Source organism: Danio rerio, chromosome 12, assembly GCF_049306965.1.
Source record: "Danio rerio strain Tuebingen ecotype United States chromosome 12, GRCz12tu, whole genome shotgun sequence".
NCBI classification, from domain to species: Eukaryota; Metazoa; Chordata; class Actinopteri; order Cypriniformes; family Danionidae; genus Danio; species Danio rerio.
Genome location: NC_133187.1, coordinates 35300937 through 35314635, shown reverse-complemented (window position 1 = coordinate 35314635; position 13699 = coordinate 35300937). Strand labels below are relative to the sequence as shown.

The window sequence follows — 13699 nt, the reverse complement described above, 5'->3', positions numbered from 1 at the left end:
GTTTTAAGCAGCTGTTGCATTCTTTAGGGTCACATACACCGTAAAAAGCAATTAGTTGACTTAAGTGAGTAAAGCTGGCATTTTTATAAAAATTAAGTTGAGTCAACTTAACAGCTCCAAGTTACAATGGGTTCACTTACATTGTTTATTAAATAAAGTCAACTTGTTGCTTTTAGGGCAATTAGTATACTCGCTTCAAGTAACTAAACACTTTTTACAGTGTAATCCTTCCGAAATCATTCTTATATACTGATTTCTTATCTTCATCTTGCATTGCTAAATATTTTTGGGACACAATTATGCATATTTTTACCACCATATAAGTATAAATACCTTTAAATATAAATTCTTTTTATTCAGAAAGATGTTTTCTGAATAAAAATTACTGACTAAACTTTTAAATGTAGTATGCGAAAAATATGATATGAGTGGTAAAACATGAGGCATAATATATCCAGATATTTTTTTTCTTCCTTTCAGCCGATTATTTTATCTATTGTATTTTGCAACAAGACCGAAATGAAACATGGCATCTGATACTGACCTCCATCAACGATGGCCTCGTACGATATCTCTAGCATAAGCCTGAGCTGTGGGTCCATGGTGTGGGCCTGTTTGGGATGCACGCCAAAGAAGGCTGCGTCAAATCTGTCGATTTCTTTTAGTTTTCCATTTCTTCTGGGAAGGCCATACAGACCTAGAATTTTAAAAAAGAAGAAAAAAAGGAATCAAAAGAGCTCTCTACTCAACAGCCTAAGCTTGCTTGTGCTTTAGCACATGAATGAGAGTATTAGCTTGGTGCCAACAGAGAGAAGAGAGACGGGTCCTTCATAAGACCCAAAAAGCCAGACAGACAAGAAAAGCACAGAATGGCAGCCAGGGAGACCTCAGGAGCAGCATTTGCAATCAAAATCATGTCAATTCAGTCAGCCATACCTGGTTTCCACCGCCTGTCGTCTTCTGTGACCATGTCCACTCCATTGAAAAGGTTCTGCCAAAATTCTTCCAAATTGTTCGACTCAGGAAGGCGACCTGAAATTCCAGCTATAACGATATCCTCCATGTCTAAATGAATACTTCTTGAATCTAAAGGAAAAAAAAACAATAATAAATAACGTGGTCAGTCAGTGCTCTGAAATCTTCAAAATAAATAGGCATTATTAATGCGAGATACTGCAGGCGAAAATACAGTTTTTCATCTGAAAAAAATATGACCACATCACACCAGTTTGCGCTCTTTGCACTGGTTGCCTGTGCACTATCATGTCACTTTTAAAATTCTTCTCTTGATTTTTAAATGGCCTGGCTCCTTCCTACCTGTCAGACCTGTTGACTGAACGTCAGCCTGGTCAGTCTCTTCGGTCATCTAACCAGAGACTATTATATATCCCAGAGTCGAGGCTGAAATGCAGGGGTGATCGAGCTTTCGTAGTAGCCGATCCTACCTTGTGGAATGCTCTACCCCTCTTTATTAGGTCTATATCATCTCTGTCTGTTTTTAAATCTAGGTTGAAAACTTCCCTCTTTGATTTGGCAATTTATCAGCGAAATTTTTTGTTTTTTAGCTATAATAACTATAAGTGAGAATTGTTTGTTTTATCTATAATTTTATACTTGTTCTTTGTGATTTTGTATTGTTAAGCACATTGGTAAACCTTTGGTTGTGTATCAGTGTTATATAAATAAAATTGACATTGACATGTACTTGTCAATTTTAACATTTTGGCTGTTCATAAAATGCCTTTTTAAAAATAGAATACAAGGAGAACATCTAAAATGCATCTTTCTCACACTTTATTGATTTTATCTGCAGATTTCAAAAGCAATGCATATTTGTAAGGGCTGTTTTCTCAAAAGTAGTTTTGTCTCCCACACTGAGCCTTAAATCTCCCCTTACATACACCAAACTTTACCGTTGTTTTTTTTTTTTTTTTTTCATATTTCTTAGTGCTGGGCAAAGATGAATTGCATCCAAAATAAAGATTTGTTTTGACATAATATACGTGTGTATTATATACAGTAAATGTGATAGAAACAAAATATAGATTACAAACATTGTTACTTGGATATTTTAATTTAGATAAAATTTCATACACCAATATATACTTTATATCTGAATATAAACCAACATTTGCTCAAAGATATGCATTCATGTGTGTATTTATATATACATAATATACAGTATGTGTGTGTACGCGGTCTATTATGTCAAAACAAACTTTTATTTTAGATACATTTTAGCACAGAACTAATATTTATATTCTGAAGATTTTTATAAAGGGATACGTTCATACTAAATTTGACTGTCAAAATTCCCTCTGTAAAACCCTTTGACTGTAATATGTACAAAAAAAAAAAAGAAACAAGAAGATTGTGCAAGAAATGCATGAAAATTTAAACCTAATATTTCAGAGAGCTTGCAATACAATTTCTTTTGGTTTCAATTCTTAGAGCAATTCACCAACTAGGGGGAAAAGGGGATAAATATTAGTTCTTTTAACTCCATTCACTAAGAACTGTGCACATGCGAGAGTGTTATTAATTTAAATCTGCGTTGGGGTCACAGAGTTGCTGCAAGTGTAAATGCAAGGCAGGACAGTGAGCTTGGGGAGGCGTGGCCTGGAAAGCTGGACACTTTTGTTCTGGTTTCAGGGTCAGAGCACTCAAAGCGACAGAATGGATGGGATTCCTGCTCATTCAATGCAATCAAAAAGCAGCGACAAGTACAAAGTGTCCCTCTGTTCTACTTTCCTCCTAGCACAAAGGAAAGCTCATTTTAACTAGTTGGACCACATAAATGCCACCATCAAAATATGCCAAGAGAGAAATTGTCTCATCTTACTGTACGCCATGAGGGCTGATATATTTTGCAAAACAAGCACGAGATAGATTAATTTGAAAGTAAATTTAAAAATGTGAAATTTAAAAATATCAAATGCAGGCAAAGTGTTTAATGTTTCATCATTTTACTTAGAATTAATGTAAACAGAATAAAGTATAAGAATATATAAATTTAGAAACAATTTTGCATGAGCATTCAGCATGACAGACATCAATACAAATTAACATACCTTTTCTAACCATTATAAAAAAAAAAAAGGAATAAGTGATTTGTTTGGGTAGTTTGTTAGGGCCGTTTATCACAACTTAGATTACACACAGCCTGAATGAGTTGTAAAAGACATCAGTGGCAGGTAATTCAGAAGAAATTATCCATCATAAATCAATTAACTTAGCTATGATTGTCCAAATAAACACAACGAAAGGGAAAGCCTTTACTGAGACTTGCAAGCAGCTTTTTATGTTTATTCCCACCTGGAAAAAAAGAAAAAATAAATAAAAAATAAATAAATAAAATAATAATAATAATAATTAAATGAATGTATTGTTTGCTTTTTTTTTTGCAAAGCTTGTTTAATTTCTGTCTATTTCTCACACAAAACTATTACATCTTATAAATATTTAGGTTTCTGGCTTGATGATTAGTTGACTACTTATAGTTATGAAAGAAGAAATTCACATTAATAGCCTTTAAAAAAACAGAGACCAATATTAGGTTTTTATTTTTGTTTAACAAAAATGTTTCTCCTTCTGAGCTCAAAAACGTCTAGTTAAGAGTACATTTCTATCAGTAGTGAATTATGAAGATATACTGAACATGCACAAATCTCTGAATGCTTTAAATAAATTGGATATTGTTTATCATAGTGCCTTATGATTTGTCATTGGTTCAGGAGTACACACTCACACACACACACCAATGTAATTTATATAAAATGACCAATGGGACCTAATTACAGTCAAGGAGAAACTACATGTGAAGCCCCGGTCAGTTCAGTGGGGATTCGTAAATGACAAATGGGTATCATGACACAAGATTAAATTATTTCTTCTCGTGTAATGTGGCATAGTTCACGACAACTGATACCATGCCTGCCACGTCATTTCTCAGTTATCTCTGCGGGTGCTGCTGTTAATGTGCAAAATATAGGCTGCATATTTACTTATGGGTGGGTCATGGGTGGAAAAGATCTATCATTGGTTCTGCAAACTTTAACTACCTTTTCTAAAATATTAAGGGGTTTTAAGCAATTTTATCTGACAAACTGGCACAAATATGCAGACATCTCCATTCTCACAACGAGTTTCTGAGTTCTCTCATAATTCCAACAGAGTTTGTTCTTCTGAGGTGATCTGGGAACAGGTTCAGTGCTGTGAATATATCGCAAAAGCATTTCCTGCTTATTCAAATTTGTCAGTATTAGTGAAAACAGTTTAATCCAGACTTCTAAGAAACTCTGAATATTTCACTTTCATTTTATTTAGACTAGATTATTATTTTATTTAACAAACCAACACAATCTCGCAACAATTTGTGTTTTAGCACATACAACGGATTTGTTCTGAAGCGCATCCCCTCAAATGTTATTCATTATTCTTGTTTAAATACAATACCAGATCGGCAGATATACTTTTACTTAAGATGCCATTTATTATACAAAGTTAGGTCGAACTGTATTCTCCAAGTATGCTCAATATGTATGGAATGAGCTTCAAGATATTGACCTTATTAAAAAATGTGAAAGTGCGCCTGTTTACACGGTTGTTTCAGAACTTCTGATTCAGTCGGCTATGGGAGAAATGACCAGGAAAAATAAACGTCAGAAAATGGTCAAACTACTTGCTCTACAAACAAATGTTTGCATGACTATACAGACCAAGAAGAATAATATGATAAGAAAATATCAGTTTGCAACATCAAACAGCAAAACGAGCAGTTTTTAACGTCTAAAAATGAATGGAAGTGAATGAGACCGGAAGTATCGAGCCAAAAATATTTCGCTCGCTCGTCGGTGACGAATAAGGTGAATACTACCAATAAAATCTGCACAACATTGTAAAACGCAAAAAGTTAAGGTAACTTAAACCATTAACTTAACTTAATCCCATTGAGTAAACGAATCAATGAGCGAAGTAAAACCCGATAAATGAAGAGAATTCAAACTAACTGATTACTGCAAAACCCAATAACTTAAGGCAACTCAAACCGTTGGAAGAAACTGATTGCTACAAACCATTTGAGTTAAAAAACGAATCTATAGTAGTACTGTGGACTTCCTTCATTTGAGCTGAAGTAATGATGTATTTAATTAACTCAATACATTCAACACTGAGTTCAAAACTTTTTTCAAATGAGTAGAATTAACTTTGTCAATTTTGAGCTAATTACACTCATTTCATTTGACTAAGTGGACTGTTGGGTTTTACAGCGCATCTATCGCTATATTTCAAAATATTTTAAAGTCTATTTAGAACAGTGCAAGTTTTAATAATTGATTATGGTTTGTGTTATTTTTGTGTGAGTCTATATGTTGTGAATGTGATATGTAATTTTCTGTTATATGCTGCCTGTCTTGACCACGACTCCCTGGTACAGTGGTCACCAAACTTGTTCCTGGAGGGCCGGTGTCCTGCAGATTTTATCTCCAACCCTAATCAAACACACCTGAACAAGCTAATCAAGGGCTTACAAGGTATACTTGAAACATCCAGGCAGGTGTGTTGAAGCAAGATGGAGCTAAACCCTGCAGGGATACCGACCCTCCAGGACTAGGATTGGTGACCCCTACCCTGGTAGAAGAGGTACTGTATATTAATGGTACTTGACTGGTTAAATAAGTAAATAAATAAGTAAATAAATAAATAACTATAGAGCAAGATACATTACTTAAAATAATGCTTTTTTTAAATAATTAAAAAACATATTTTTAAAAACTTTCTGTCACTGTACATGTTTTTATTAATCATGAAAGGTATATTCAGAAAAACAGAATACTTAAAAACACCAAATGCAGCAATACAAGTCTGGACAAATTAATACTGCTCTTTGTTTCTTTCAAACATAAGAAGCCTTTGTCAGGCAGGTGCTCACATGTAACAGCTTGTGTGCGAGTCATGCATATGTATATTTACTGTAACATGATAGTACAGTATAGACCATCTAAAAAGCAGCAAACAAACTAAACACAACATAACAATGCTACAGATAATCCAGCACCAAAAATAGCCATGCTACACTCTTCCGGTTGGGATTACGCTAGCTCTATTATTAAATTACTCATAATAGCATAATAATATTTAACCACAATACAACAACTTTATGCTCGTCAGATAGCAGATTGAGAAAATAAAGGGATTTCCGAAGGGATTGTAATCTACCTGACCCAGATCCGAAGCAGCCGTTGAGTTTACTGATGTAACTGACTGACCACTCGCCACAGCTCTGATTAACCGCCTCCCGTGGTGCAGTGTGTGTGTGTCATTAGCTGATGACAGTATTACAGTCTTAAAGTTCTTAAAACATCAGCCACACTCACGCAGCGCTTCAACCATGTGATGTACAGTGCTAACTAATTGCAGCGGATTTCCTAAAGTTAAGAAAATGGGAAATATTGTTTTTATGGGTCAACGAATGTGTATAAAATGTAAAGAATAAACAAAATGTAAAAAACAAAATAATATAAAAAAAATAAAAATTGTGAAATAATTTTTCACTTTTATTCATCAGGATAAAATATATTTGGGTAAAGATAAAGCTACTTTATTTTAACCCATAACTATTAAAATTAGAGTTTTAAAATGCGTTTTATTCCATAAAAGTCTGAAAACATTTCCTCCAAAAAAAATTTTTTGTTTCATTGGAAATTATGTAGTATTTAAAAGAAATACAGTGTACAACATATATAAGTACACCCCTCACAAAGTCATCTTTTAAATTAATATTTTTAATAGGAAGCTATACATTATATTTGTGCACCCAAATATTTTTTTTTACCACTTTCATAATAATTAATTGCAAATCCAGTTAAACTTGTTTTAAATTTTGGAGTTTTAAAGTCTGACAACATTTCTTCCAAAAAAGACGAAGACTGATGTTCAATCAGGTGGTATTTCAAAAAATACTAATTTCTTAACTATTCTGAAGATTAGGTATGCGACGATAACCGTTTTCAAAGTTTCCCATGGTTTGGAAAAGTCGAGGTTTTAAAACTGCCAAACTTTTCTGCTATAATGTGTACGATTTTTGATTTACGTTTTTTTTTTTGTTTTGTTATTTAGGACAACAGTATCTCCAGTTGAAAAGATATCCAAAGATGGTGTTATAAATTGTAAAGAAATCTGTGTTTTTGAAACTAATGAAGACGGCCGAAGTCAATGATTCATTAGAATTATTTAGCCTGACATGTTTACTGTTAGAAAATACTTTAGATGTTTCTTGAAATAAAATATATTGTTTTCAAATGGAAAAAGTTTTTATTTTGTTACCCAGACATTTAAAAAGACCTTATTTTAGAGCAGTAATCACAATACCACGATACCGTGAATCTGTGATGTTTTTATCCAAGGTTATCATACCATCAGAAACTTACATTGGCCCTTTCCTTTTCTGAAGATAAAAGATAGGTATTATTTTGTCTAAAATTATTATAAACATTTTTTTTATAAATTTTAACTTTTTTTGTTATTTTAAGCAAAAAACATGGTATAGATGACGTTACATTACATTTGGAAGTAATATCACCAATAATTTAATAATATATCATTTTTAACATTCTCATTTAATTACAACACCCGTTTTAATTGAGTTTTCAATTTTTTTTTTATTTGGAGTTTTCAATATTCCATAAAAGTCTGACAACATTTCTTCCAAAAAAAGATTAAAACTGATGTTGAATCAGATAGTATTTCAAAGAAATACTTATATCTTAACTATTCTGAAGATAAAAGATTTGTTTTGTCAAATCTTGTAATTCTTGCAACAATTAATTGCAAATCCAGTGGAACTAATACTTGAAATGATTTTAAAGTGGCTTCATTTTCCCACAGCTGTAAAAATAAATTTTTTTGTATATACAAAAATAAGTCAATTTTACTATACAGAGCAGAATGAGTCAAGCATAACGTTAACAAGTGTGTGAATTTTTACATACAGTAACACGCAACGCAATGCAGTCTCACTAATTTGGTTTAAAAATATGTAGAAATTAAATATCTCAGGAATATTATTGTTTTTCAGAGAATAAATAAATAATAAAAAATGTTAACTACCAGAGAATGTGGGGAAAGTCAATAAAATATGCCAATTATTAAATGCGGATTATACCGTCTTAGAAGCATCTCCTATCTGGCCGTTCTCAGTGTCACATTTGTTTGAAGCCAAACCTTGTCAAAAAGCTTTCAGACAGTGACAAATTCCGCAGTGGCTTTACAATGACCAAACACAAAGACGTCTTTTACGTCTTGACGTAATGACGTCACAACGCAGCCCAAACATCCCATCTCATCTTACATGATGCTAGCTACACTATTATACAATTTTAAATGTATGTACATATCCTGAGTTAAAAAAAAACATTTTATGGTAGAATAAAATACAATTTTTCAATATAAATAAAGCACTAAATAATCAAAAATTTATTTAAAATTGGGAAGAAATTTTTCAGACATAAACTAAAACAAAAATAATCAAACATTTTAGAGAAGTTAATTGATCTGTTAAATGAAACAAATAAGCAATTAAACTTATGTAGAACCAATTCACATTTAACGCTCTCTTGATTCTATAATAAGATGGTGTGTGTGTGTGTTTGGTTGTTTCGTGATTCACTGAAAAGATTCGAATCAAAAGAACGATTCATTTAATCTGAGGAAATTTTCGTTCAGCGTGCTACAGGAAACACTTTCGATTAACATAGATTTGTGTGTCTTCAACTAACAATACCAGTCTGCTTAAATACAGAACCAGAATGGACGGGATTAATAAAACATGCTCGCTTACCTGAACGCGGGTACAGTTTAACGCAATATTTCACGCTGATGCTTCAGGGCAGAGTCGACTACTGTATTCCTCTAAATCTCTGTCGGCTCCCGGCAACGTTACAGAACGGAGAGTTTCGTGATTCCCTCTTTGGCCAAGCCCTAAAAAATTACTCTCGCCCTCCTGAGTCCCTGTGTGTTTCATTTAAATGTCTGACATCCTCGCTGGCCACGCCACATGGGCTGACAGTTTGGCTCTGAGGTGCAGTCCAATGAGAGAGGAGGCTGGGCTGCAGACGCAGCCAGTGATGGGCTGATTTCCTACCGCCGCATAGAAAAAAACGTGTCTGAAAAGCCTGGGTTACTAACGTTCATTCCGGAGGATCACATGCACAGCAGTACACAATTCTGCTTCACCGGTCTGATCGTGCAAGTTCAAGTTCAAGGCGAGACTTTTGGGGTCGTGTGCTGTTTGCAAACGATCTGGGTAAATTTAGCATGCAACACACTTGAGCTGATTTTGGAACAGTGCGTCGATTTTTGATGTGTCATAATTGTTCATGACTTACAGTGCGGATTGCTTGGTTAAACACTGAGAATTTTAATTATGGGATGAGGTATGTTCTTTATTTTGTAGTGTTTATATGCTATGTTTTCGCATTGTCAATATAGTTAGCTAAATCAGAAGTGTGATGTAATCAGGGTGCGAATTATATATTGAATGTAGTTTATGTAAATAAATATGCATGCTTCAGTGATCCAAATTCATATATTTAATTCAATTACATCTCTTTGGTTATCAAAGTTTTTAAAGTTTTCTCTGTTTTGAGGAATAATGAGCTGATTCTGACCTACACAGTAACCTCTGATGGATTAAATTCAAGTCAAATTGAAGCACTTTTATAGGTGCATTTTCAAACTGTGCCAGCACTTTACAAACGTGGTAAATTATATATTTGAATGCACATACTCCAATTATGTGAGATGCTATATGTTATAGTATTCTAACATTAAAGTATAGCACAGCTTATAGCAGTGTTTCTCAACCATGTTCCTGGAGGACCACCAGCTCTGCACACTCTCCTTGTCTTCTTAACTGAATGCACCTGAATCAGATCATCAGCTCATTAGCAGAGACTGAAAGACCTGTAATGGGTGTAACTGACAAAGGAGACATCCAAAACATGCAGTATCGGTGGTCCTCCAGGAACCTGGTTGAGAAACACTGGCTTATATTATCCTAGTATGCTAAAGACATTTTTAATAGTATGTTTTCCCAAAATCCATTTTCAACACTAAAATGCTTCCTCTCTTAGATGTCAGATATTCCTTTCTTAAATGTCATATTTAATTTTAAATTTATTTTAATAGTACATTAGGCTATATGTACATAAAACACCCATATTTTTGAACATTTACAATATCCATCTGTAGGCTAGATCTGCTGGTGTTCAGATTCGAGATTCAGACCGCCAACTGGTTGTTATAGTATGAACCTTTATAGGGGTGGTCAAATGTAAATTTATGTCTTTATTTTTATTGTTAATGTTATTATTTTAGACACAGAAGTGCTAGCTTTTTCCCCACAGTTTAAAGCATGGGTCTCAAACTCAATTCCTGGAGGGCCACAGCTCTGCAGATTTTAGCTCCAACCAATCTGCTTCATAATCTCTAGTAGTCTTTAACACCTTGCTTAGTTGGATCAGCACTGTTTGATTATGGTTGGAGCAAAACTGTGGCCCTTCAGGAATCGACTTTGAGACCCATGGTTTAAAGAATTGACCCCCACACATGTTGTTTTAGTGTATTTCAAGGGGGTATTTAAGAGGGTCAGACCCCTCACACCCCCCTGTAATTCGCACTATAAATGTAATATTTTTAAAACATATGTATGCATTAAAGGTTGCATGGAATTTAAATTATTTTAAGTGTTTTTATATGCATAGAATTATATTAAACAAACGTTAAATGTCTACTTTCAATTATTTAGAAACACTGTATGGGTGAAATAATGTTCCATCATCATTCAGTGTAAGATTTATGTGTTTTTTGAGGGTTGGTGTCCTGCAGATTTTAACTCCAACCTGCCTCAACTAACCTGCATGCATGTTTCTAGAAAGCCTAGTTATGCTACTGTCACAGTTTGTGTATGCAAAGATCTGTCATACGGCGCTGAGAAAAGAGGTGGGATTAAACAACATTATTAGACATAAAAAAAGCGAGCGATTGGTCCATATTTTAAACTTCTGTCCCGAGAGATCCTATTTTGATCTTCGATTGGTCTCACGCAATCATGTAATGCAATTTCACAGGTCAGACTTCAAAAACCTTGAACTTTCCAACGCAGCGAACTGCGAAACTTGTCGCACAAGCTTGCGTTTCCAGTCTGACGCATTGGCATGCATATGAATGGATGTCTATGGGGAGAAAAGTGCAGTGTGACCACAGCTTAAAAGCTTGATTAGCTAGCCTAGGTGTGTTTAATTGTGGTTGGAACTAAACTTTGCAGGACACCGGCCCTCCAGGACCGAGTTTGGGCATCCCTGATTTATGTAAATGAAACATTTTTATTCTGACTTGTGCATATCAAAACAAATAACATAAGTGATCATATGAGTTTTATTAGATCTTAAATTTTCAATCACTTCATGCTGAGAAATGGGTCAGTTTAAGGTGTTTCTCAACCACGTTCCTGGGGGGCCACCAATACTGCATGTTTCGGATGTCTCCTTTGTCTGTCACACCCATCGCATTTCTTTCAGTCTCTGTTAATGTGCAAATGATCTGAATCAGGTGTGTTTGGTTAAGGCATGAGTGTCCAAACTCGGTCCTGGAGGGCCGGTGTCTTGCATATTTTAATTCCAACCCCAACTAAACACACCTGAACCAGCTAATCAAGCTCTTTCTAGGTATACTAAAAACTCCCAGGCAGGTGTGTTGAAGGTTACAACTAAACTATGCAGGGCACCGGCCCTCCAGGACTAATAATAACTAATAATTGCAAACTGTAAACATTTACAATTACAATTAATTAGTAATTTTGGGCTTTTAATGTGATTGAGGTAAAGTTGGTTTTGTATTCACACATACAAATTATTATCAATAGTTTTAGAAAATTATTAAAGTAGTGAAGTCATATCAGCAGCCAATGACTATCAAAGTACAACATTGTTTACAGTCAAATAAATAGTGCTAATGTTGTTTTCTAGTCATTCTTACAAGGGATTTCAGGCAGTACCATGGTAAACAATACAGGGAGCATGTCACAAGTTGTCACTTAAGGAATGTGCGGATATAAAAGCAACTTTACCTCAGTTTTAATGCATATTTAATATGTTTTTCTAAATATGCATGACTAGATTTTGTGCTATATAAACTATTATTACACTGAATAATGTCTTCTGGTGTGTGCTTGCATTTTGATTATAAGCACAATGGCTAATTTGTTGGACAAAACCTTGCATATTTAAAACAAAACTGCTTAACTTCAACAAAAAAAATTTAAATTGAGCATTATATCAAACATGAGGAAGAGTATTCAAGTCATTTTACATATAATTTACATTTATAAAAGTATTAAAGTATTAAATAACCTGGGAGGATACATTTTATCCGTTATATTAAAACAATATAGTTAATATATATATATATATATATATATATATATATATATATATATATATATATATATATATATATATACACACACACACAATAGTCAATTTGTGGATGAAAACAGATTATATTATAATAATGTTTGTCTAATACAAATCTGGTTGGATCATGCAGAAGTAAGAAAGCATAAGGGCAGCACACATATGTTGTTATTCCAGAAGGATAGAGTGGCGCTGTGGAGCTCTTGAGACATGTGAGACACACTGTTCATAGAGTTTTGACGGTTGCCAGTGAAAAGACATTGACCAATCCCTGTGCGAAGGTGTGTAGAGTAAGCCAATCAGAATGAATGCAAGGGAGTTGCTAGGAGATAGGGTGATGTCAGGACAATGCAGTGGGAGGAGTGGAATCCTACACCTGCTGAGGTTGTGATGTCATCATGAGGGGCTGGAGAGCAGGGGTTACGGGAGTTCGATTCACTCACTCACACACACACACACACAGTAAAAAAAGTAATATCAATGTGTTTTCTGACTATATTAAAAAGTAAAGAGTAAAACAAATCCACAGTCTGGCATGAAAAGGACAAATATTAAATATTATATAATAGAAAATATTATAAATGTCTTTTTTGAGTCATAATAGTAAATGTATTTATATAAAAAAAAAAAAACATTACTTTTTTGCTTGGTTCTGCTTCTTATATATGACCCCTATGCACACTGGTCAAATTCTGCAATAATTTATTAAAATAAAAAAGCATGATAGAAAATGAACAAATAGAAAAGCAGAATATCTAAAATAATGCATCATTTCAGTCTTTGATATTGTAATTTCGAATCTTAGCGTGTTTTCCAGGAGGAATCGCCTTTTTAGCAGGTACAGATGCTGTTCGACTCTGTTTCTTCTTCTCCCGGAGTGATGCTGTCTTGCCCTCCACGCTGACCAGTGGAGCTGGAGGCTGAGTAATATCAGGTACTCTATCAGCTGTAGAAACTCTACCTAAAACACAAATAAAATACATTCAGAATAATTTTATACAAATGTCAATCCCTGTGGTAGAGTGAAAGTTACTAGCGATAATAAGAAAGTCATTGATTTGGTCCGATTAGCTTTAAGGTATCACTTTTATGACTTCGACAAAAGCTCTTTAATACAAAAAAGAGTTTAATAAAAACATATTCTCAAATTGGACCAATTACATTACTATAAAATGTGTATTAAAATTATTAAAATTACTTATTTTAATACATATTTCATAAGTTAC

The 13699-nt window shown here is 33.9% G+C and overlaps 2 protein-coding genes across 12 annotated transcripts in view; both read right to left on the bottom strand.

Annotated features, from left to right (window-relative positions):
- fasn (fatty acid synthase) overlaps nucleotides 1-8995 on the bottom strand; it is a 54753-nt gene extending 45758 nt beyond the window's left edge. For 4 of the 6 annotated variants that reach the window (XM_009306806.5, XM_073918610.1, XM_073918611.1 and 1 more), the window contains exons 1-3: nucleotides 8840-8995; nucleotides 937-1086; nucleotides 545-697 (exon numbers count right to left, since the gene is read on the bottom strand). In XM_009306806.5, the coding sequence (XP_009305081.1) occupies nucleotides 545-697; nucleotides 937-1063 (280 nt within the window). In that variant the 5' untranslated portion in view covers nucleotides 1064-1086; nucleotides 8840-8995. Of the gene's footprint in view, nucleotides 1-544; nucleotides 698-936; nucleotides 1087-6219; nucleotides 6327-8839 lie in introns of those variants that run through there. The other 2 variants (XM_009306807.5, XM_073918613.1) reach the window with 2 other exon arrangements.
- A 4163-nt stretch (nucleotides 8996-13158) lies between these two features.
- ccdc57 (coiled-coil domain containing 57) overlaps nucleotides 13159-13699 on the bottom strand; it is a 34001-nt gene continuing 33460 nt past the window's right edge. For all 6 annotated transcript variants that reach the window (XM_073917296.1, XM_073917298.1, XM_073917295.1 and 3 more), the window contains one exon: nucleotides 13159-13434. In XM_073917296.1, the coding sequence (XP_073773397.1) occupies nucleotides 13247-13434 (188 nt within the window). In that variant the 3' untranslated portion in view covers nucleotides 13159-13246. The remainder of the gene's footprint in view (nucleotides 13435-13699) is intronic.